We start from the raw sequence: 25,768 nt of genomic DNA on the forward strand, positions 1-25,768 counted from the left end.
CACTGCTTTTCTGACCCATTAGAGATGAATCCACCTAAACACACCAGTCCCCTTATTCTGAACCCCACCCAAATTCAATCCTATAATAATAGATCATCTGAAATGAGGAGACCTAAAACTCAACCTGCAATGGGTAAAGAAATGAGACTATAGCTGTGGTTTCTTACAAGTTCTTTCAGCTGGACAAATGTCTCTGTGTCTGGTTTATTTCATGTGAATGGAAACAAGAATTCTTTTAGGCCTGTGAACAACACACTCTGAGATATGTGTAGAATTCGATAGGTTAAAGATAATTATCTAAGGGATAGGCGTATACTCCTGAGATTCTAATATGATTTTTCAGTCTTCACAGAAGGCTGTGAAGTAAAATTCATGAGCAAAATTCAGAAACCAAGCAAAAGTTGCTTGCTTCGAAAAAGTAATAGCATCCGAATCAGGGGAGGAGAGAGAAGATGGGAGAAGTGAGGGGACCAGAGAGTGGACAGGAGAGGGACAGGAACAGGGACAGGTGAGGGGACAGGAGATGGGACAGGAGACGGATATGAATGGGGACAGTTGAGGAGACAGCAGATTAGAGAGGAGACAGGATATGGGACAGCTGAGAGGACAGGAGGTGAGAGAGAAGAGGGACAGGAATCAGAACAAAAATGGGGACAGGAGATGGGACAGGTGATGGGACAGACGACGGACAGGAAAGTGGACAAAAGATGGGGCAGGAGAAGGGACAGGACACGGGAGAGAAGGACGGGAATGGAACAAGTGAAAGAAATGTGACTAGGGAGGCCGCCGGAGCCGCCTAGCTGCGCGGGGTCTGACCTTCCCAGGAGAGCCCCACGCCCCAACACCGGCGTCGAGCACAGGGCCCCGCCCCGCCCCGCCCCGCCCCGCCTCCTCGAGGGCGGGCCCGGCGGGGCGGGGCGGGTCCGGCGGGGCGGGTCCGGCGGGGCGGGGCGGGGGAAAGCCACCTCCCGAGGCGGAAGCGGAAGCGCGAGCGCCGCGGGCCCGTAGCCGTGGAGACGCGGGGGCGGGGCCGGCAGAGAAGCGAGACCTTTAACCCGCGGCGGCGGTCCGCCGGAGGCGCTGGGTGGAAGTGTGGGCTGCGGGCGGCCATGGAGGTAACGCGAGGGCTCGGGAGCCGAGGGACCACCTCCCCGCCTGCCGGGGTCTACACGGCCGCCCCTGACCGGCCGGCTTTCGTTGTGTTTTGCAGGAGCCTGTTCACGACGGGGTGGCCTCCCCGGCCGCTCCCGGGACCGGGAAGTCCAAGGTGAAGAGACGTCTGAGAGGCGGGTCCCACCGGGAGGGGACAGCCTGAGGGACAGCTTTCCTCGGGGTCCGGGCCTGAGCGGTCAGGGGCTCCCTCTCAGTTCGCTGGGGTGAACCCTGGCTTTCCATGCTGCCTCGGTCAGCGTGCCTCTGAGATGCCGCAGTTTCAAACGTTCAACGAAACAGTCTGGTTTCTGAGGTCCAAGCGGCGACCGGACCAGGGCGGGCGGGCGGTGTCGGGGGCTCGGTCCTGCCGGCGCCTCTTTTGAGGTGGACACAGGTCACCCCCATGGCATGGGCGGGGGTCGGTCCAGAGTTGGGGACTTGCTACCGAGGTTTCCTGCTACGGCTGAGTTTCAGACAGTCGTCCAAACTCTGTGTTCCCGGAAGTTTCACTGTGACCCGGAGTTAAATACTTATGTGATCCCAGCTTTACCCATTAGAAAACTGAGCCCACAGGCGCTAAGTAACTTTCCCTCATTTTTCAGTTAAATTTTAAATGCGCCCTGATTCATCTTGCTGTAATTAGGGCTTAACGTGTTTTCCTGTAGCCAGAGGCTTCTTTCAGTTTGAATAGGACGAAAGTTTCACACAACTGAGGAACTATTAAGTAAAGTTAGTCCCAGTTCCTTGATTTTGCAGTTAAAGAAATTAAATCAAATTAGAGAAAATATCTTAACCTGTAACAAGAATTTTCTGTAGCAAGAGGATATGTGCGGTTTTTTTACATTTCATTGTAGTTGCTTAACTAATAATTACTGAGTTAAACTTGGATTTGCTGATCTTAAAAAACAAAGGTCCATCTAGTCAAAGCTATGGTTTTTCCAGGAGTCATGTATGGATGTGAGAGTTGGACTGTAAAGAAAGCAGAGCACCGAATGATGCTTTTGAACTGTGGTTTTGGAGAAGACTCTTTGAGAGTCCCCTGGAGAGGAGATCCAGCTAGTCCATCCTGAAGGAAATCAGTCCTGAATATTCATTGGTAGGACTGACACTGAAGCTGAAACTCCAATACTTTGGCCACCTGATGCGAAGAACTGACTCATTAGAAAAGACCCCGATGCTGGGAAAGATTGAAGGCAGGAGAAGGGAATGACAGAAGATGAGATGGTTGATGACATCACTGACTAAATGGACATGAGTCTGAGTAAACTCTGGGAGTTGGTGATGGACAGGGAGGCGCGATGTGCTGCAGTCCATGGGGTGGCAAAGAGTAAGACATGACTGATTGACTGAACTGAACTGAATATTAAAAAATGTGGTATTTGGTTGATATAAATATTCAGTAGGATTTTTTTTATATTTCGGCAGACTTTATGTTTCTTTTTTGTGGTATAGTAGAAACATGAATTATAACAAGTTGGTAATATCTCTACATCTTCCAGCTGGAAGCCTTGCCCAAGGAAGATCTTATCAAGTTTGCCAAGAAGCAGATGATGCTGATACAGAAAACAAAATTGAGATGTACAGGTATTGGGTTGAAAATACTCATCTTGACCACAGTCTGGTTTAATCATGGTTGCAAATACTGGTTTTTTAATAGTACACTGGCTTGTTTTATCAGTGAATCCAATAATATTAGAGTAGTGCAATCTTACTTAATATTCTAACCACTTGTTTTGATTTTTTTTTTTTTATTATCTCATAAGCCTAAACTGCATTTACCTTTGAATTGATAAAAAAAAGGTCAGGGAGAAGGATTTTAAGAAATAGTGTGTAAAAGTTAAGCACATTTTTTTTTTTAACCTCCCATGGATTGTATATTCTTCTGAGTAAGGCATTTTTTCCTAAAGTTGGCAGTTGATATGTTAGAGGCGTGAGGTTCTGAGCCCAAACAAGTTTAGAAAAAAAAAGGCCCTAAATAAAGCAATAAAAGACTTCTTTCCTGGAATTCTGAAGCATATTTACTGAAGTTGCTTGATTCCCTATTCAGTTTGTATTTCTTTATATTCCATAAAGATTAGGTGTTAGTTTCCTTTTGTATTATGTGTGAGTGAGCTCTTTTCAGTGACTTAACTGCCCAGTCTGAAAGCCAACACTTATTTTCTACTAGAACAGGTTTAGTTGTGTTTTTAAAGGTTGGATCCACTTATGATAAAGAGAGTAATTTATTTGAAAATGTGTAAGCACCAGATCTGGACATGAGTTGATGAAATAGATTACTGAGTATGTTTAATATGCAATTAGTTGTTGCTCTAAGATTAGACAGAAGTTATTTACAGTTGAAATGATGTCTGAGATTTGCTTCAGAAATGTCAGGATGCATAAGAGAAGAGGGAAAAAAGGAAGTGAAGACAGGTTGGGATAAAACAATATTGCTCATTTAGTCAGTATTAAAGCAAGATGATGGAGCATAGAGGTTAATCATACTGTTCTCTCTAGTTTTTTTAATTTGCAGTTTTCCATGATAAAAAGGGAAATGAAAGGAAATGCCGGGTGAACTTAATGCTTTCTCAAAAATATGTGTTGTTTCTTAAATATAATTTACAGTGCTTTTTTTTTAAAGAATGTACTTCTCACTTTAGCTAGTAATTCCTTCTTCATTTCTGAACTAGTATCTTTTTTTTATTTTTTCATAATTGTTTAGAGTTGGAGAAAGAAGTTGAAGAATTGAGGTCAAAGCTGGTTGCTGGAGGAGATGACATCATTAAGGTAAGGACACAGCGTGAGTGTTGCTTTGATTTTGTTTGTTTCCTTAGATGAGATGCCCAATGATAATTCAGATTTCCTGAGGGCTGTCAGCTGCTCCCGCCCAAGGTTACATGCTCCGTCTCTCTGGTTAAGTGTGTGGAGAGAGGTGGATGAGCTCTGCTGCCCTTTCTGTTCTGACCTGGTGTCGCTTTCTGTCCTTTGCATCCCACTCACTCTGTCCTTAATGCTTGCTGCCTCGGTCTCAGTCCTCCTCTTCCCTTGCCCATGAGGAACCCAGCCCCGAGCAGGACTTTGAGGAGTCTCTCCATTTCCAGGGCTCTTTGTGAAGCACTTCATGTCATCCTTGGGAAGCACACTTATCTTGATGACCCTGTAACTGGACTCGCTCTCTTCTTAGTTCTACATACTCTTGTCAGGTCACAGAATACTGTTTTTATCTTGTTATTCCCTGTTTAAAAACCTGAGTTGCTTATTCTTACTCACAGGCCCTTATTTTAAAAATAATTTTTAAAATTTATTTGTTCGTTTTTGGCTGTGCTGGGTCTTTGTTGCTACTCAGGCTTTCTCTAGTTGTGAACCGGATCTACTCTTTGTTTTGATGTATGCGGTTCTCATTGCAGTGGCTTCTCTTGTAGAGCACGGGTTCTGTAGTGTGTGGACTTCAGTAGTTGTGGCACATGGACTCATGGATCATTGGTTGTGGCCTAGGGGCTTAGTTGCTCCAAAGTATGTGGGATCTTTCTGGATCAGGGATCAAACCTAAGCCCTCTGCACTGGCTGGAGGTTTCTTTACCACTGAGTCACCAGGGAAGCCCTTACGTGCCCTTAATGCTAATTAAATGCTTTTCCTTCCCCCACTTGGCCTGACCGTCTTTAAAGTTTCTTTGCTTCTGAAAGCTCTGCAGTAATTTTTTTTTCTTGCTTTTCTGTGTTTGTAATTTGAGTCTTGCTGTATGTCTAGTCTTTGATTATTACTCTCCCAGCTTGGGAGTGGTGGACAGTCGAGGGGCTCCCAGGAAGTTCAAGGAGTCTTTAAATCCCTGTGTACACCTCGTACTGCCATTTTGTTCTTTATTTAGCCAAAACAGTATATGAGTTCTGAATGGTGTGCACAAATAACATTTGGATTTGTAATATACAGATTGGTTTAAGCATTTCTGAATCATAATGATTTTATTTGGTCATTACATGTTTTCATGATTATTAATAGCCAAGGCTGGCCACAAAATTCATTCTAGTTTCTCATAACAGCTTACAGAAAAGCTCAAACAAACTTTGTGGCCAACCCAGTAATTAATTATGGCTTTCCTGGTGGCTCAGATGGTAAAGAATGCACCTGCAGTACAGGAGACCTGGATTTGCTCCTTGGGTTGGGAAGATCCCCGGGAGGAGGGCATGGCAACCCACTCCAGTATACTTGCTTGGAGAATCCTCATGGACAGAGGTACCTGGCGGGCTACAGTCTGTGGGGTTGCAAGAAGTTGGACAAGACTGAGTGACTAAGCATAGTAATTAATTAAAAAACCTGACTCTAGAGCCAGACTGCCTGATTCAGATCTTGAGACCCTGCTCTGTCACATGCAGGCTGTGTGACCATGGCTACGTTTCCTAACTTCTCTGTGACTCTTCCACTGGAGACTAGAGAGAATAACAAATAACAAGACCTGCTTTCCTAGAGTCAATACACACAGTGCTGAGAGCTGAATCTGTCCCATAAGTACTCAGTGATTTTGTTATTACCGTGTATTATTTGTAGGGGATATTGTATATGTATATGTATGCATATATACATACATGCTCACCCACACACTAAAAAGCAGGTTTTTGTATCTGAAAAGAACATTGCAGATGCCGTTGTGTCAGTGAACTCTTAGCCCTTAAAATATTTTCCATACACTTACATATCAGAATATTTAAATATTAAACATGTGTCCCTTGTTTCCTCCTTGTTCATGTATTCTCCTGTTCTGTCAAAACTACTCTTAAAAATGAGGGTAAAAATCTCTCTTAAGTTAGCTAAGTTTACCTTTCAGGTTATTAATTTAATACTAAAGCATGTTACCCTGACCACTTAAGTCTCAGAAACTAAAAGCTTGGTAAAATTAAATCAAGATTGCCTGGCAAAATATCAATAACCTCAGATATGCAGATGACACCACCCTTATGGCAGAAAGCGAAGAGGAACTGAAAAGCCTCTTGATGAAAGTGAAAGAGGACAGTGAAAAAGTTGGCTTAAAACTCAACTTTCAAAAAACGAAAATCATGGCATCCCGTCCCATCACTTCATGGCAAATAGATGGGGAAACAGTGATAGACTTTATTCTCTTGGGCTCCAAAATCACTGCAGATGGTGACTGCAGCCATGAAATTAAAACACATTTGCTCCTTGGAAGACAAGCTATGACCAACCTAGAATTCATATTAAAAAGCAGAGACATCACTTTGCTGACAAAGGTCTGTTTAGTCAAAGCTATGGTTTTTCCAATAGTCCTATAAGGGTATGAGAGTTGGGCCATAAAGAAAACTGAGCGCCGAAGAATTGATGTTTTTGAACTGTGGTGTTGGAGAAGACTCTTGAGAGTCCCTTGGACTGCAAGGAGATCCAACCAGTCAATCCTAAAGGAAATTAGTCCTGAATATTCATTGGAAGGACTGATGCTGAAGTTCCAGTACTCTGGCTGTCTGATTTGAAGAACTGACTCCTTAGACCCTGATGTTGGGAACGATTGAAGGCAGGAGGAGGGGACAACACTGATGAGATAATTCTGTTCATCACCGACTCGATGGACGTGAGTTTGAGTAAGCTCTGGGAGCTGGTGATGGGCAGGGAAGCCTGGCATGCTGCAGTCCGTGAGGTCACAAAGTCAGACACGACTGAGCGACTGAACTGAAAATTAAATGAGAATGAAATCTTTTGATTTCCAGTCCTAATGAGAAGATTACACTGGAGAGTGATTGGAGGAGCTTGAGCATCAGTTAATCAGCTGCTTTGAGTTTTCTGTTTTAGAAAAACCACAAATTGCAGTATAATACATCATCTACACATCTGAGAAAGGGAATAGACTTTCCTGCTACATTTTATTCCTTCATTGGGAGAAAGTACACTGGAAAAACATGACTTTGAATGTAAAGTTTTCGGTTCATCATAAAAATGTATGGCTTTTTAGGGGGCTTCCCAGGTGGTGCTAGTGATAAAGAACCCACCTGCCAATGCTGGAGATATAGGATACCTGGGTTCAGTCCCTGGGTTGGGAAGATCCCCTGGAGAAGCAAATGGCAACTCACTCTAGTACTCTTGCCTGGAGAATTCCATGGACAGAGGAGCCTGACAGGCTGCAGTCCATGGGGTCGCAAAGAGACAGAACTGAATAATTAACACTTTCACTAACATTTTTACAAGTTTCAATTATTAAATTTGTGATAGTCATCTTCTAGTGCATTGAAATACATCTGAAGTTGTATTGCAAACCTGTCATATTTGACTTCTAAAAAAAAGAATAAAAATCCCTATTTTCCATGTCAAACTGAGAGGTGTGTGGTATTACAGTGAGCTTATATGCTGCTTCCAAATGCACAAGGAAGGGAAAGATTGCAAGTTAGGATGTGAAGTTTCTTGTACATATCCCTCTTGTTGTTTTCTTGTTGCTGGAATTTGTATTTCCTGGGAGATGACTGTGCATTTTGTGCCTCTGATCTCTAAGGATATTTATAGCTGTTTTCCGATAATGCCCTCTGTATATCTCCTAAAATTATTGTTTTCAGGCTTCCCCTGATAATTTTCAAAAAAGTTTACATTGCAATACTATGTAGTGTGAAAAAAACTAGTTTTAAAACTAAAATTGTTTTAACAAAAGTAATGTATGCACATGATTTAGAAACAGTGCTAACAACTAATAACTATAATACTGAATAGTTTATGGAAATTATGTTTCTAAATAATACGTGCTATTCTTTGATTTATTCCTTGATGAGACATTTAGCTATTAACTTCCTGTTATAACTGATGAAAACTTAGCTATCTTTCACAATGACGCCTACTTTCCAAATGGTTAAACAGATCAAATAATCGTTCATATACTTTTTCCTGGATACCTGCCACCTCAAGCCTTCTGTCCTGTGCTCATTTGTTCTGATTGTCTCTAGGTCTGCTGTGGTTTTCCTGGAGCCAGCCTCGTGCCATGACCCAGTGAATATCTGTGCTGCTTTCTGCTTCAGCCCCTCACCTCCACCCCACTTGCTGGGTGGAATGTCATTTATTTTCCTGGTTAACCTTCTTGTTCTGTAGACCATGTTCTTCTCTAAGTTCCTGAGAACAGAGGCATAGGAGGAAGATTGTTATCATCTTGTATTGAAAAGTGGCTGTATTCTACTCTCATGTTTATAGTGTTTATAACTTGATATAGAACTCTTAATTTTTTCTGCATCTGCTTTGTTTTTATATTTTTTTCTTTATTGTTTCACATTCAGAAGTTCAGAGGCAATTCTAGGGTGATAGTTGATTTTGTTGTTTAGGATTTTATCTAGGTTTTAAGGTTTAGGATTGATTAAATTCACAGTGAAATGGGTCCATGATTTTCTTGCATTGTAAAGTCCTTGGATATTGTTATCAAGTTATGCCAGTTGTGAGAATAACTTGAGAATTCTTCTTGCTTTTTATTTTCTCTGAATAAACTCATATGTAATTGGGATAATCTGTTGTTTGAAAACTTGATAGAACTCACCTGCAAAGCTCTCTTTTCCTCCTGTGTCTTTTGTTTAAACTTCTAGTTTAATTTTTAAGTAGTTACAGTATTGATTTGTGTGTGTGTGTGTGAGAGAGTTACATTTTTCTAGGAATTTTTATCTATGCCGTTTTACTTTTCGGTATTATTGGTAGGTTAATAATTGATCATAATATTCTTATTAACTATTTAATCTGTAGTTTATATATAGATAGGTTCCCTTTCTGTTCATTGTGTTTATGACTTCCGTCTTCTCTTGATCAGTCTCATAAGAGGTCTGCTTTGTTAGCTTTGTTTTCAAGAAACTGACTCTTGGCTTGTTCTGGTTTCTACTTCATTGAGCTCCTCTCCTTTTTCATCTTTGCAGGGTATGAACTTTTTCTGGGGGTGGAGGGACACTGGGGGTTTGCTTGCCTGTTGTTCTAAGCACTCCTGATCAAGAGTGTCAGTCCCAACTAGAACCTACTTCCTGTACCCACCTCAGCGGTATCTGGTGCCTCCATTCCTGAGCATTTGGTTTTCTAGTGAATGTTTGCCAACTTCTTGTATGTTTCTCCGTGTGAGCCCTCAGATTCTAGCCTGCTGCTGCTTTCTAATTCACTTCCTCCACCTCCTCCACTGTCAGTTTTTTCAAAGTTGTATTGAGATTTTTCATATGTGCATGTCTTATCTCCTTTTTCCTTGGTTCTTGTGTATAGCCTTTTAAATATGCTTACTTTAGCATGGTTTGGAGAGGTGAGGAGATAATTATGGGTAAATCAATCCACTGTTTTAACCTCAAACAAATTGCCCTGTTCCAAAACAGGCCTTGACTGAACGTCTGGATGCTCTTCTTTTGGAAAAAGCAGAGACTGAGCAACACTGTGTTTCTCTGAAGAAGGAAAATATTAAAATGAAGCAAGAGGTTGAGGTAAGGCAGGATTTTATTTTTTGTTTTTTGTTTTAATTAACTTATATAATATAGTTGTAAATTTTAGAACCAAGATCTTAAAAAGCATCTCATTGGACTTCCCTGGTGGCTCAGTGGTAAAGAATCTGCCTGTCAATGCAGGAGACACAGGTTCAATCCCTGACCTGGGAAGATCCCACATGCCACAGAGCAACTAAGCCAGTGCACCACAACTGCTAAGACCACATGCTGTAGAGACTGAGCTGTGCAATAGGAGAAGCCACTGCAATGAGAAGCCCCTGCTCACCACAGTTAGAGGCAAGTCTGAGTAGCAATGAAGACCCAGCACAGCCACAAATAAACAAATATAAATAAGACTAAAAAAATACTAAGAAAAAAAAAAGCATCTCATCTTATTTTAACTATAATATTTGCAGATAAGGAAACAGATTGATATATTAAAAGAAGGATAACTGAAATCACTGAGCTACACAGGGAGATACAACTAACATTTACCTGTTCATTGTTTACTCTTTTTAGCTGTAGTATCATTTTTTAATAAAATGGGAAAAATACCTATTTTATGAAATATCTGTTTTATGAGAAACTACCAATTTAAATGCTGATGGTCCCACATACTGTACATACTGCTGCTTGTTCACTTCTAGGATACTTGCCTGCCATTGGGTCTGTGCTACTTTTCTCCCCAAAACTTTATCACTCTATTCAGGAGATGTTCATTAAAGCCTGTAACTTAATAGAACTTATGTAATTTATTACCATTTAAAACAAAATTAAACTCAGAGATTTCCTTGCTTTGAGTAAGACTTTAGTACTACTGCTGGATATCATCATCATTCTTAAGGTGGTCAGAGCTTCTAAGCAGAATTTTTGAGATCTAAGGATCATATTTCTCTGTGTACATTGCTACTTGTTTCCTCTTTATGAGACTGTATCTCATATTTTTCCTGAGGGCAGGGGTTTTGTCTTAAATAATTTTTGTGTGCTTACATTTATAGGATTCTGTAACTAAGTTGGAAGATGTGCAGAAAGAGTTGGAACAGTCACAAAGAAGCTATGGGAAAGAAATAGAAAATTTGAGAAATGAATTAGTAGCAGTACATTCCAAATACAGTAACGATAAAGCTGATTGGCAAAAGGAAGTGGAAGAAGCAGCAAAAAAACAATTAGAGCTTTCAGAACAGCTCAGGTTTCAGAGTGATTCTGAAGATTATGTTAAAAAGCTGCAAGAAGAGATTCAGAAAATTAAGCCAGCCTTTGAGGATCAAATTTTATGTCTGCAAAAGCAGTTAGAAACTGCCACAAATGAAAAAGAGCAAGAAATTACTCACCTCCGAGGAGTGATTGAGGCTAACTGTCAGCAGTACCAAAAAGATATCAATAGTTTGCAAGAAGAACTTGTACAGTTGAAATCTACACACCAAGAAGAGGTGAAAGAACTGATATGCCAAATTGAAACATCTGCCAAAGAACACGAAGCAGAAGTAAATTATTTGATCCAGCTAAAGGATAACTTAGTCAGAAAGTGTGAGGCAGGTGAGATGAACATTCAAGAGAAGTATAAATGTGAATTAGAAAATGAAGGGAAAGCCTCAGGTGCAGACCAAGAAAATCAGGTGTGTTCTTTGCTCTTAAAGGAAGATTCTCTTGTAGAACAAGCAGTAAATGAAAAACTTAGACACTTAGAAGATGCCCTAAAGGAACTGGAGTCCCAACATAGCATCTTAAAAGATGAGTTAACTTACATGAATAATCTAAAATTAAAACTTGAAATTGATGCCCAGCATATAAAGGATGAGTTTTTTCATGAACGGGAAGATTTAGAGTTTAAAATTAATGAATTATTACTAGCTAAAGAAGAACAGGGGTATATAATCGAGAAATTAAAATCTGAGCTAGAAGATGCAAATAAACAGTTTTGCTGCACCATAGAACAACATAACAAGGAAGTACTGAGTCTGAAGAAACAGCATCAAAAAGAAATAACAGAACTAAATGAGACATTTTTGTCAGATTCAGAAAAAGAAAAGTTGGCATTAATGTTTGAAATACAGGGTCTTAAGGAACAGTGTGAAAAACTACAACAAGAAAAGCAAGAAGCAACGTTAAACTACGAGGGTTTACGAGAGATTATGGAAATTTTACAGACAGAGCTGGGGGAATCTGCTGAAAAAATAAGTCAAGAGTTTGAATCAATGAAGCAACAACAAGCATTTAATATTAATGAACTTCAGCAGAAGCTCCAAACTGCATTTAATGAAAAAGATGCTCTTCTTGAAACTGTGACTTGTCTCCAGAGAGAAAATGATAACTTACTGTCACAGCAGGAATGTGTACCAGAACTTGAAAATACCATAAAGAACCTTCAAGAGAAGAATGAACTGTATCTAGTTAGTCTCCATCAGAGAGATACCATGTTACAAGAATTTGAAGCAAAGATAAGTTCTCTTACTGAGGAAAAATATGATTTCATAAGTAAGATGAAAAGTTCTCATGAAGAGATGGATAATCTCCACAAAAAATGTGAAAGGGAAGAAAGGTTGACTGTAGAACTTAGGGAAAAAGTGGATCAGACTGCCCAGTACAACAGTGAACTAGAACAGAAGGTAAGTGAATTAACAGCAGGACTAGAAGAAACTTTAAAAGAAAAGAATGAAAAGAACCAAAAACTGGAAAAGCTTACAGCTCAGTTGAAAACTCTCTCTGAAGACCAGGAAGCCATGTTATTGGAAGTGAGGTCTCTTCGTGAAGAAAATAGCAGACTGAGTTCAGAGAAGAATGTGCTGAGCAGGGATCTGGAAGCCCTCCTGTCTCAAAAAGAAGGAGACGTTACACTTCAGGAGCAGATCTCTAAATTAGAAGAGGAACTTTGGTTAGCTGTCAGAGAAAGGGATAATTTGAATCAACTGTTGGAAAACGAGCAAGTTCAGAAGTTGTTTGTTAAAGCTCAGTTGTGTGGTTTTCTTGAACAGATGGAGTCAAAAGTTTCACAAGAAAGGGAAGAACAGGATGTTGTAAACATCCTACAAGCCATGGGTGAATCCTTAGATAAAATAAATGAAGAAAAACACAACTTGGATTTTCAGTATGATAAAAGGGTAGTAGAGTTAGAAAAAGAGATTAAGCTCCTTCAAGAAGAGCATATGGTTCAGTGTGAGGAACTTAGGTCTCTACTAAGAGATTACGAGCAAGAGAAAGGTGTCCTAAGGAAAGAGTTAGATGAAGCCCTCTTGGAAAAGGAGGCCCTGCAGTCTGACCTTCTGGAGATGAAGAATGCCAGTGAACAAACAAGGTTTGAGAATCAGAATCTCCTAATTCAGGTTGAAGAAGTGTCTCAAAAATTGTATAGAGAAAATGAAAATCATCACGAAAAAGAAAAAGATTTTATAAAAGAACTTGAAAACCTAAGGCCATTATTGGAACAGAAAGAATCTGAATTGCAAGATGTGAGAGCAGAGTTAATATCATTAAAGGTAATATTAATGTGAATTTTATTTAAGTAAATTCTTAGTTCTAGTCACAAGCTCTAGACAATATAAATATTACTGTTTTTACACTTCGAAGTCAAAGTAAATTTTTAGCATTTAAGCTCAAATGCAAATTTTTGAAAGTACATTAAACATATTCCCATCACACTTAATCATACTGATTACTGTTGGTTTTAGATCATTTTGGAATCTTGATTTTACATAAGATTAAGTGGCCAGGGGGTTAAATGTTGGTCAAAAGTAGTCACCAGCAAAACTACAACTAAATTTAATTTTATCCTTGTGTGATACATATATTACCTTAAAACACACTGTTAAGCAAAAAAATAGGCTAAAGCAATATTTCATTTTAGCCAAAACTTCAGATTTTCCTCCCAAGATTGTGGCAGGATAAACTATGGTCATCATTTAATCTCTTCCTTATTACATTATATATTTGTTATCTGTTGGGTGGGTCATCTTCGGCTTGGCTGCTATTGTTTTTAATACTAAATGCTATGTGCGTGATGAGATCAGAATTACTGGGTCTCTGAAGGGAAGAGAAAGTCTGTTCAGGTGATTGCTCTCTGTATGAATTCTCTTTAATAATTTTTTTTTCATGCTTAGCATAATGGCCAGTTCATCATGGGGAATGCAGTGATTGTCTTTGTTTTTCCTATAAAATCTAGGATTCCTTCAAGAAATCACCTGTAGAAAGTGATCAACCTTCAGTAAAAGAGTTTGAAGAAAAAATAGGTAACTATGGTTTTGCATATGTTGTCACAGTTAATTGAACAGATTCATAGAATTAGAACAGAGTGGGAAGTTCTCTCGCCAGTTAATGAGGTGTTAAAAGCATAGTATCACTCTTCTTCTGATGGCCTCTGCCTTCTGCTCGCCTTCACTTTCAAAACTCTCCCTTTCTGTTGTTTCATCCAGAGGACTGTTGTGATTCCCTTTATAAAAAGTGCCATGATTGTTTTGGGGTTTTTCATTCATTTAGCAAACTTGGCTTGAAAGCCCAGCTACCTAGGCACTGGTGATAGGAAGGTGACTAAGATGCAGTCTTTGTCTTTAAGAATGCACAGCAAGAGAGGGCTGTCCCTCCCAGAGTTTGAGGTATGGACGAGGTCCGCTGGTGGCAGTGCAGGATGTGATTAACTGCTTGTTGAGTTGGGAGAAACATCACAGGACTGGCTGTCCTTGTCTTAAAGAGTGAGTAATGTGACCCAAGAAGGAGGATGCTGTAGCAGGAGGAGACTGCAGGTGCTGGTATGTTCACACCACTGACGTCCGGAGGCCTCCTGGGAGGTTCTAGAGTGGGAGAGGCCGTTCCCAACAGGGCTGGCGTAATGTGTGGAGGAGTCTGGCTTCATCACTCCTGCTTATCCCTCAGAGTAACATTTCAAGATGGGGTTGTGTGAGGTACCTGTAATTCCTCTAAAATTTTAGTGCCCAATTATTGCAGGGGTAGTGGGAACAATCTGGAGTGACCTACAGTCTTCTCTCATGGACGGTTGGAATGGTCGGGGTGACTGGGAGAAGGCTGACCAGGTAAGACACTGTTCTCTGCATCGTTAGCATTAGAAGCCCTGAGGTGGAGATCACCAAGAAAGTCAGTGTAGAAGAAAGACGAGGACCAGAAACAGTTCTCTGTCAAGTAAAAGTCAGAAAGATAGAAATGGCAAAAGAGAGAAAAGAAATAGCTGGAGGGTTAGAAATACCCAGAGCATAAGATGTCTTGGAAGCTAAGACCAGTGAAGTGCATTTGGAGGAAGTGTTGAGGAGGGAAGAAAGGCCATTTTAGTACTCAGGCCAAGCCCGAGCTAAGCAGCATCAAGGTCGTTGGTAATTTGGTAACAGTTGCCATGGTATGCACAAGCCTGACCGGAGTGGATTCAAGGAGAAAATGGGGGAGAGAAATGGGAGAACAGACATAGACCATGCTCAGAAGGAAGAGAAGGGACAGAGTCCAGAGGGGTGGTGTGGGTTTGTGTGTGTGTGTGTGTGTGAGAGAGAGAGTGAATGAGGTCTTACCTGTCTTCTCATGACCCTCCCCTCCTCTCCTTGGCTGCTTCCAATCTTTGTTCCTGACCTTAAGCCCTTGGTGGCATTTCTTTTGCTGCATGTCTGTCAACTGTTAGGGTGAATCCATTAGAGTGGGTTTTGCTGCACAAAAGAGGGGAGAATTGTGCACTGATGGCCCAAGTAGGTGAGGGGGTGTGGGGTGAGACACAGAAGTGGAAGAGTTAGCCTGTGTTACACACACAGACGGTGCCCCTGTCATAGCCGAGGAAGGCAGTGATGAACAAAGGCACAACTCAATGAATCAGCAAGTGCAGAAGTTCAGATCATGACTGAAGTCCATCAGAGACACAAGAAGTAAGATCTGGAGCATGGAGTTTATGTCCGGGAGACGGCCAGAGAGGTTAAGGGAGAGTCACACTGGACATACTGAAGTCCAGCTGGAAAAATCAGACCCACCCACCAGAGGCGCCTATAGATCATGAACGGTGAAGAGCGTTTGACGTCTCTGCTTCATCCTGACTGGCTGTCACCACCATGGAGCCCAGCATACCTGCATTTCCAGGAGGTGCTCTCCTGTTCAGGGGTCCGGATGGCCTCTCCATGTATGAACACTGAGGAGATGGGCTGTTCTGGAAGACCGAAGAAAATGAGAATTCTGTTCACTGTTTGCCTTGCTTAGGAAATGCATAATCAAGCTTTTACTTAAAAATAGATACTTTGCTATTTATTTTAATTTCAAATTGTATATTTTGTGTACTAGAGTAAAGTTCCATTTCTAGGACTAAAATAAGTAATTCTAATATTTTTCCCTAGTTTTCATTTGAGTTTATGTATAATTCTTTCATTTTATGTTTTTAGGATACCTGGAAAAAGAAGCCAAAGAGAAAGAGGAGAAAATAAATAAGTTAAAACTAGTTGCTGTGAAAGCAAAGAAAGAACTAGAGTCTAGCAGAAAAGAAGTAAGTTGACTTTAAAATGCAAGATTTGTGAACCTTACCTTTTAGAAAATCAAGTTTTTCTGTGCATTAAAAAACTATCACATATTTAAAATAGGCCCGGATGCTCCAGGAAGAACTTGAATCTGTTCGCTCAGAAAGGGATCAGTTGTCTACTTCCATGAGAGATCTCATTCAAGGAGCTGAAAACTATAAGGTAAAAATAGTTACATTAATGACAAGTTACATTTGTAACTTCTAAGTTAAGAAATGTACTTGAAATATAAAACTTTTTTTTAGTTTATTTATTTTAATTGGAGGCTAATTACTTTACAATATTGTAGTGGTTTTTGCCATACATTGACATGAATCAGCCACGTGTTCCCCATGTACATGTCTTCCCCATCCTGAACCCCCTCCCACATCCCCTGTCATCCCATCCCTCAGGGTCGTCCCATTGCACCAGCCCTGAGCACCCTGTCTCATGCATCGAAACCTGGACTGGCAATCTGTTTCACATATGATAATATACATGTATCAATGCTATTCTCTCAAATCATCCCACCCTCGCCTTCTCCCACAGAGTTGAAAAGCCTATTCTTTGTGTCTCTTTTGCTGTCTCGCATATAGGGTCATCATTACCATCTTTCTAAGTTCCCTATATATATATATATATATATATATGCATTAGTATACTGTATTGGTGTTTTTCTTTCTGACTTAACTTCATTTTGTATAATAGGCTCCAGTTTCATCCACCTCATTAGAACGAACTCAAATGCATTCTTTTTAATGGCTGAGTAATATTCCATTGTGTATATGTACCACAGCTTTCTTGTCCATTCATCTGCCCATGGACATCTAGGTTGCTTCCATGTCCTGCCTACTGTAAACAGTGCTGTGATGAACATTGGGGTACACGTGTCTCTTTCAATTCTGGTTTCTTTGGTGTGTATGCCCAGCAGTGGGATTGCTGGATCATATGGCAGTTCCATTTCCAGCTTTTTAAGGAATCTCCACATTGTTCTCCATAGTGGCTGTACTAGTTTGCATTCCCACCAACAGTGTAAGAGGGTTCCCTTTTCTCTATACCCTCTCCAGTATTTATTGTTTGTAGACTTTTTGATAGCAGCCATTCTGACTGGCATGAGATGGTCATTGTGGTTTTGATTTGCATTTCTCTGATAACGAAAACTCTTGTCCATAACATAGTCATCTTGTATGTTTTAGTAAAGGTTTTCACTATTTGTGTGTGTCTGTGTATGTGTGTGTGTAATGTGTCATCCTAGTATCAAGGTTTTAAGTGGTTAGGCTTTAAGTATGCCTTTAAAGTATTGTCTTTTAAAACTACCATTTCTGTTTGGGATTTCCTAATAAAATCAGTAACAAACAAAAATGGCTACTGTTACAGTCCTCTGGCCAAGGGAATAAATGTGAAAGTTAGACATGTCTAACACAAAAGTGAAAACACTATTTGGAGGTATTATTGCTCATCAGCCTAAATAACATGAGACACTATAATAGGAAAATGTAAAAATAAAATATAAGAACATGCCATTTTGTTTCTTTATGCATTTGAATATTTCTACAGCCAGGCTGAGCCTGAGTACTAAGGAGACAGTGGTCAACCAGGTAGGTAGAGTTTCTGCTTGCCTGGCCTTTAGTCCTAGTGGCAGTAAGAGCAGACAGACAAGGAAATAGTGTGTAGGAAAGTTAAGGTGGGTGGGGTGACTTCTGTGTAACAACAAGCACTGTAGGCCAGGCATTCTTCTCAGTGCTTGACATGTCCTGTCACACGTAATGTGTGTGTGTGTGATAAGCATGTTATTAACGTTGCTGGTTTACCAGCGAGGAGTCAGGTCACAGAGCAAGAAGCCAGTGGAGCGGGGGTTAGGTTCAAGCATTTGGTTCCAGATCTCTTCTTCCAGCAAGTAAATAAACCGTGCTGCCCCAGTGAGACCTGAAAACAGAGAAACCAGGAAAGGAAAAATCAGAAAACTGCTTCAGGAAAATCTGGTTCCACTCTCCAAAATGAATTCTGAGGTTTTGTCAGAAATGAAAGTGATTTTTTAAAATTAGAATAAAATACTTGATCATATGATCTCTAGATGCAAAATACTTTTCTAAACTTAAGAAGTTACAAGGGGAAAGAGACTGAACTAGATAAAACTAACAAATGAAAATATGACAAGGGATTGGTATCCTTAACACATAAAGATACCTCATTCATTTTTAAAAAATCCTTATTTGAAATTCATATATGGATTTATCTGTCTTTTATGAGTCATTAGGAGCTTGCTTCTTTACATTTTGAGAACTATATAATCTAATTTATTTTCCTGTAAGGGTAGACCAAGTATACCAATTTACTTCTTTAAAATATAGGATGGGGGGGGAATGTAGAACATCCAAGAAATGTGGGGCAGCTACAAATGTATAGCATGTGTGCAATATGAATGCAATAGGAGAAGAGAGAGAAAGGAACACGGAAATACTTGGCACAGGGATGACTGATTGCCCAGTTTAATGTCAGGTGCCAAGTTACAGATCCGGGAAGGAAGTTCAGGGAACACCACACGTAGCACAACCAGAAGAGGTGCACCGTGGCATGTCATTTTCAGATTACAGAAAGTCAAAGATGAAAGTCCTGAAAGAAGCCACAGAAAAAATAAAACATGTTATGTATAGAGGATTACATCAAATTTACAAGGACCCATACAAAAGAGAAGAGTGTAAGATGCATTACTTAAGGTGTTGAGAGAAAAAACCCACCAAGCTAGAATGCTTTGCACTAGAAGTGAAGGAGCAGTAGAGTTTCTTAGAAATTGAGGGTGTTTGTTGCCAGTAGACATGCCTGTCAATAAATGTTGAAAGAAGTTCTTTAAGACTTCCCTGGCAGTGTGGTAGATAAGAATCTGCCTGCCAGTGGAGGGAACACGAGTTCAATCCCTGGTCCAAGAAGATCCCACTTGTTGAGAAGCAACTAAGGTCGTGCTCCACAACTCCGGAGTCCGTTGCCCATAGAGCCCATGCTTTGCAACAAGAGAAGCCCGTGCACCAAAAGGAAGAGTAGTCCCCATGCCACAACTAGAGAAAAGCCCCTGCAAAGCAGAGAAGACCCAGTGCAGCCAAAAAAAAAAAATTTAAGAGTTCTTTAGAAAGAAGAAAGATAATACAGGTCAGACCTCAAAGGGGCAACACAGTATTGGGGAAGAACAGAATGGGAGGATTAGCCCTGCCCTACTGCAAGACTTAGTGTGGAGCTGCAGCAGTCAGGATTTGTGAGTGGTGCTGGTGGAAGAATGAACAGACAGCAGTGGAGCAAAGAGCCTAGAATCAGATCACAGGTAGAGTCAGCTCCGCTCTGTTGTCAGAAGCAGTCATGTTGTTGGACACAATTCCAAAGGCACACAGTCCATGCAGGACAGCCCAGCTGTGCTTCCTTGAGGCCACTTTCAGGGAAAGCCAGAGGCATGTGTTAGTTATTTTGTACAGGGCTGCATTTTTGTGAAGAACAGTCAGTAGTTTACCAGGAACAAGGGGAAAACAGGATTTACCAGAAAAGGGAAAGAAAACACAGGCTACAGGGAAGAGTTGAGTCTCGCTGCACATTGGAGGATATCCTCGCTGGCTGGTGTGGATTGCGGAGGTAGGTCCTGGGGTTCTCTCCTGAGCAGGGCCAACTAGAAACATCAAAGGAAAAAGTCACGTGGTTTTCGGGTCTTTGGAAAAGACCTGAGCGTTCTGCTGCAGAGTGTGAGACTTGTGTGGGGTCCTCTCATATTCCTTGAGCACCTCTGCTTCACCTGGGCCAGGCCCGAGGCTGTCCTCAGCAAGACTCTGTAGGTAACAGGTGACAAGGGTAAACTTTTTCTCCTGCCTGCTTAAATGTTGTTCATGTTTCAGAAGTTTATTTTTGATGACTAGATAGATAACTTGGAGATATTGCATTGTATATGTTTTAAATCCTCTTTGAGCCTTTAAGAGACCACCTCATACTAAAAGTCATCTGGATTATGCTAATTTTACTGTATGATGCCATGGGGTAAGTCTGTCAAATGTTGAATCTAGGTAAATATTTCAGGCTTCCAGAATGAACTCTTAAGGCTTATGTTAAGATGGCCCAGTCATACAGTCTGAGGAGTTGCATGTACGATAATATCCTGAAGTTAAGTCCTTTTGTCTTCTGTTGAAGAATCTTTTATCAGAATATGATAAGCAGTCAGAGCAGTTGGATGCAGAGAAAGAACGTGCCAATAACTTTGAGCATCAAGTAGAAGACCTTACAAGACAATTAAGGAATTTGACTTTTCAGGTAACTTTAAATTGAGTAAATTCATGGTGATTCAGATGGTAAAAAATCTACCTGCAATGCAGGAGACCCAGGTTCAATCCCTGGGTTGGGAAGATCCCCCTAAGAAGGGAATGACATACTCCAATATTCTTGCCTGGAGAATCCCATGGACAGAGAAGCCTGGCAGGCTACAGTCCGTAAGGTCACAAAGAGTCAGACATGACTGAGTGACTGACACTTTGACTTTCATATGTGAAAACTGTAATAAGTGTATTTCAATTCTAATATTTTTTGCACAAAAAGTTAAAATTAGTACATAGAAACTTCATTTTATTTTCTTTTTCCCAGTGTTGAGAGAAGAATATGACCAATAAACTGGCAACCATCCTGTCTTACTTACGGCTGTAATCTCAGCTCCCCTGAGGTTTTTTTGTTTTTGTTTTTTTCATTTTTTGCCTTTTCCTCTGTTAGTGCTCCTGGTCGCTTGAAATGTTTTCCAAATTAACATCAGTAGTGACTGTGTTTTATTTTTTTTATTTTTTTTTTGTGACTGTGTTTTAAACTTACTCTTGATTTTTGCATTTTCATTTCATGGACTCGATTCTGAAATCTTCATTTTTTTTATACTGTGCCAGTATTCTCATTATGTTCCATTTTATTCTTCCTCTCCTGTATGTATTTTCTGTGTGTTTACAGTAATGAATCATTTGTCATTGTAGTATGAAAAATTAACCTCAGATAATGAAGACTTCCTGGCCCGTATCGAGACACTGCAGTCTAACGCCTGCTTATTGGAAGTGCAGATTCTAGAAGTCCACAAAGCCAAGGCTATGGCAGACAAAGAGCTGGAAGCTGAAAAACTTCAGAAAGAACAGAAAATAAAGGTCAAAACAGTTCTGTGGGGTGAATTCATTTCACACAGTGGTGTTTTTATTGCAGTAGTTCAGTGAAGGAAAGACTTGCTAATGAGCAGCATTTGTTAAATCAGCAAAGTTTATTAATTCCTTAATGTGGAATTAAAGTTAATTAATTGAAGTTAATTAATTCCAACTGTGAAGTTGAGAATCCACAGTACGATTTTTGGGTGTATATTTTTTAAATATGGAAAGATATCCAAACTCTGTACTTTGTATGTCAGATTTATTTTATCCTATATGAATGCTTTTTTTTTTTTAAAAAACATTGGTTGGCTTAGGGGTCCCAGTGTTTCTACTTTTAATTTTAGGAGCATGCCAGTTCTGTAAATGAACTTGAAGAACTTCAGCTACAGCTTCAAAAGGAAAAGAAACAGCTTCAGAAAACCATGCAAGAATTAGAGCTGGTTAGAAAGGTAAAGAATCTGCCTGAAATGCAGGTGACCTGGGTTCCATCTCTGGGTTGGGAAGATCCCCTGGAAAAGGGAACGGCTACGCACTCCAGTATTCTGGCCTAGAGAATTCTATGGACTGTATAGTCCATGGGGTCACAAGGAGTCGGACATGACTGAGTGACTTTCACTTTCAGAAAGGTAAAATGAAACACTAGACTCAGAATAGCAATGTTCTCATTCTTAAACTATCCTATAGACCCTGAAAAGTAATATTTCAAAAACAAGGTTATTTGTGATACTGAGGTACTCCTTTATAAATTATTTGCCTCAAAATATGGCAAATTTAACTTAGGTGTCCGAGTGCCCATCTCTCTGGAAGAATTTAGGCTTGGTTTGCTGTTTTATTTTTTGTACATGATTATTCTGTGACACATGAAAATTTAGTTAATGTCAAGAACTGAAGTTTGTATTATGCTGAGAACTTTGGTGAATTTTTCTCTACTCTTCCAAAGATGGGAACAAAAATAAAGGTACTATAAGAGCTGCTTAAAATAGGAATATTTTATAGATAAGAATAGACCAGTTGTAGTTAATGAAAATTATACAATGAAACTGAGAAAGTTAAACTATTTACAAAAGCGGTCAATTTTATGAAATTACAATCTAGGAAGTACCCCAGCATCTTCATTAACATATGAAGTTTCTGTGCTACAGAAAAGCATCCTAGAGCAGGTGTGTTGCGATCTTGATCCTTTCAGAAATTGCTAGACAGAGTTAGCTCATCCACTGTCACATGGCCCTCTCATTGTAACCTGTGCAGGATGCCCAGCAGACCACACTGATGAACATGGAAATTGCTGATTACGAACGCTTGATGAGAGAACTGAATCAGAAGTTAGCTAATAAAAACAGCAAGATAGAAGACTTGGAGCAGGAAATAAAAATCCAAAAACAGAAACAAGAGACCCTGCAAGAAGAAATGAGTGAGTAAAACAGAACCCACTGCACCTCATGGTGACTGTCTTCAGCAGAAGGGGGATGGGGGCCAGTGCTGATGGTTTCCATGACCAGCCCTTGGCAGCCCAGTCATCCTCACAGTAGGGACCGTGACTAGGGACTAAAGAGGGGGGCTGTAAGACTACCAACTGTGCCCTTGTGTACATTCAGTCCTGTAAACATTTCTCAGGGGTCCTGTTGTCAGCAGAGCAGGATGGTTGTAATGGCCGTGAAATCTTTCTGAGGTGATTCTGTTCCATTTTATCTGTGAAATAATTTCCAACGTAAGCACTAGAGCTGTGCGTGTCCCTTAGGCAGGCCTTCAGCTAACAAGCAGATATATTGTGTTTTTATTTTAATTCAGCTTGAGATGTTTTTAATTTTCTTTGAATCTCTTCTTTGACCCATGGGTTTTTTTTTCATTCCTAAATAATTAACAGGGTTTTCAGATACTTTCTGTGCTTGGTTTCTCTGGGCCCTTGCCTGTGCACACACCCGTCTTCCAGCTGTGTTCTTGTGCATCCTGGGTAGCAGGGCTCCAGGTCACAAACACTTGCAGACATTTGACTTTGTGAGTTAGCCAGCTAGCTAAAAAAGAGGCTCAGGTCTTGGGAAAACTTAAAAAGAGCTGCTCATTCAAGAAGGCCAGCACCTCTCGCTGGTGAGTCAGCGCAGACACGAGAGGTCCAGTCAGTGGGTGTCAAGAGTGCAGAGGGAGAAGCTTCTGTGGACGAATGGTTGGGGGTTGGGATTTGTGTTGAATCTTAGGATTTGGAGAGAAAGAGCGAACTGGGGCAGGGCGGTCCTTTCTGCAGCCCTAGTTAGGAGCAGAAGTAGAAAGGAGTAACATAGTGTGGAAGTCTTTACAGGTTGGAGGAAAGGGCTTGACCTGTGAGGGAGAAGTCAAGTATGCTCAGAAGGTCTCCTTGATCCAGTTCAGGAGGGACCTGAACACAGAGTGGACTTGGGCCTTTTTGATGATTCAGCCCATTGTGGGGTCTGGGAAATGCAGGCACCGTGGCAGGCAGGGGCCCTGAGGCCTGAGCTGGGGGCTGTGGCTGGATGGGGAGGAGAGTGGGGACATGTTGGAAAGTATCCACGCAAAACTGTCAGCCAGCTCACTCTGCCATGTGTTGCAATCTCAGCCCTGCCCCTCTGCAGGGCCTGTCTGGCTCCTCACACACCCTCCTCACCTCTGGGGCGCAGCGGCCCTTCCTCTTCTGAAACATGGCGGCTGCTTTTCCACAGCCTTGTCATTCATTCGCTGTGCCCTCACCTTCCCACCTCGTGAGCACCTTTTGGAGTCATCCTCAGTCTCCAGTGTCTGCTGTCCCCACAAGCCTTCCTTGTCCCATGCAGATGTAACCTGGCTGTGACCTTTAGTTCACGTGGGTCCCCACAGCCTTTTTATTTCTTTTGAACGTTTCAATTTTGCTTTACATCATCACATTATCCAGAGATTATCCTTAATTTCAGTCTGTGTTCTTAAAGGTCAGGAACTTACTCTGTCATGATTCCTGGAGCACTTAAAGGCTTTATATGTAATGTGTGCCTTGTACAGTCTTTGCAGGACTGGGTAAATAGTTGCCAGGAAGTTACTGGTGGTGACACATCATAAAGGCAAGTCAAAGTGTATTCTTACAGAACACCTGCTCTTGTTTACTGAGTGATGTAGTCAGTGGGTGTGGATTTAGCTTCATGGCAGTAGTCGTTGCGCTTGGGGTCTTCTAGCTGCGGTCACACGGACCCACGTGTTACTTGTTCTGTCAAGGACCAGGTTGTGGTCTCTGTCAGATGCTCTGTATTTGCTTCACGACAGCTGCGGCTGGGTTGGCCTGCTTCTGTGGTTGGTCCTGTGATCTGGAAAGTGCATCCACTTTACTCCCATTTGATAGTGGCTTCCTCTTTACCTCTGTTACATAAAAGTGTTTTGTTTTGATCACATTTCAGTCTTCCTTTATTGAACTTTGTCTTGCAAGACAATTAGTGTCACAAAATCAGACCAGGTGGTTGGAAACACAGCATGTCTTTTGAGGTATTTCTTATTGTAAAGTCTTTAGCTTTTAGATACGCAGTAAGTATATGCCCTTATTTCAGAGATGCGTGCTAAAATACTTACAGACAAGTGGGTTTCAGGGGTGGGGAGTACCTGTGCGGCACAGGAGTTGGGTCAGCAGGTGAGTCTGGGTTGCAGTAAAGGGCAGGACGCATGTGTTCTCTGCTTCGCGGACCCTGAGGTCTCTGTCCTGTTCCTCCTGGGCTAAAGCAGCCGTAAGTAGCATGCAGACAGGCTGTGCCCAGAATCAGGCAGCAGCCGCGGTGCATGCAGGCCCGACACCTCGCTTGGTGGGATGAGATCAGCCTGTGTTGGTGGTAGTTAAAGGTGGTCACAGGTACAGTGGGATTTACTATATTATTGTCACTAGTGTCATATATGTTTAAAGTTCAGTTCAGTCGCTTAGTCGTGTCCAACTCTTTGCGACCCCATGAATCACAGCACGCCAGGCCTCCCTGTCCATCACCAACTCCCGGAGTCTACCCAGACCCATGCCCATCGAGTCGGTGATGCCATCCAGCCATCTCATCCTCTGTCATCCCCTTCTCCTCCTGCCCGCAATCCCTCCCAGCATCAGGGTCTTTTCCAGTGAGTCAGCTCTTCGCATGAGGTGGCCAAAGTATTGGAGTTTCAGTTTCGGCATCAGTCCTTCTAGTGAACACCCAGGACTGTTTGTAATAAAAAGCTAAGACGGGTTCCTTTCAGAGATAGGCTAATACAAAGAACAGATTCTTGTTCGGTTACTTATATCCACTTGTAAACCTTTCCCCTGAAATGATCTTTCCCATTAGCTTCGCTGCAGGCTGTGGTACAGCAGTATGAGGAAAAGAATACCAAGATCAAACAGCTACTTGTGAAGACCAAGAAAGAACTGGCAGATTTGAGGCAAGCGGTATGCACATTCCTGAGTTCTATCTTTGAATACAAGTATTTATGAATAGCATTGTTATTTAATTTAACCAGGTTTCTTGTTCTGCAGGAGACTGATCACTTAATGCTTCAGGCATCTTTAAAGGGTGAACTGGAGGCCAGCCAGCAGCAAGTAGAAGTCTATAAAGTAAGATTCTTTTTACTGTTAAAGGCTTTTAGAAATTTCCATGTAGAAGTAAGCTGCCACATGGGGGGATTTTATAC

At 41.2% G+C, this 25,768-nt stretch overlaps 1 protein-coding gene across 1 annotated transcript in view; it reads left to right on the forward strand.

Moving 5' to 3' along the window:
* Window positions 1-1,011: 1,011 nt before the first annotated feature.
* GCC2 (GRIP and coiled-coil domain containing 2) overlaps window positions 1,012-25,768 on the forward strand; it is a 35,378-nt gene continuing 10,621 nt past the window's right edge. The window contains exons 1-15 of the mRNA XM_043917891.1: window positions 1,012-1,115; window positions 1,211-1,267; window positions 2,652-2,736; window positions 3,854-3,918; window positions 9,445-9,549; window positions 10,548-13,022; window positions 13,706-13,772; window positions 15,903-16,003; window positions 16,098-16,196; window positions 20,175-20,294; window positions 20,993-21,157; window positions 21,499-21,603; window positions 22,403-22,565; window positions 25,426-25,526; window positions 25,614-25,691. Coding sequence (XP_043773826.1) covers window positions 1,110-1,115; window positions 1,211-1,267; window positions 2,652-2,736; window positions 3,854-3,918; window positions 9,445-9,549; window positions 10,548-13,022; window positions 13,706-13,772; window positions 15,903-16,003; window positions 16,098-16,196; window positions 20,175-20,294; window positions 20,993-21,157; window positions 21,499-21,603; window positions 22,403-22,565; window positions 25,426-25,526; window positions 25,614-25,691 — 3,792 coding nt within the window. The 5' untranslated portion in view covers window positions 1,012-1,109. The remainder of the gene's footprint in view (window positions 1,116-1,210; window positions 1,268-2,651; window positions 2,737-3,853; window positions 3,919-9,444; window positions 9,550-10,547; window positions 13,023-13,705; window positions 13,773-15,902; window positions 16,004-16,097; window positions 16,197-20,174; window positions 20,295-20,992; window positions 21,158-21,498; window positions 21,604-22,402; window positions 22,566-25,425; window positions 25,527-25,613; window positions 25,692-25,768) is intronic.

The sequence above is a fragment of the Cervus elaphus genome, chromosome 11 (genome assembly GCF_910594005.1).
Source record: "Cervus elaphus chromosome 11, mCerEla1.1, whole genome shotgun sequence".
Classification (NCBI taxonomy): Eukaryota; Metazoa; Chordata; class Mammalia; order Artiodactyla; family Cervidae; genus Cervus; species Cervus elaphus.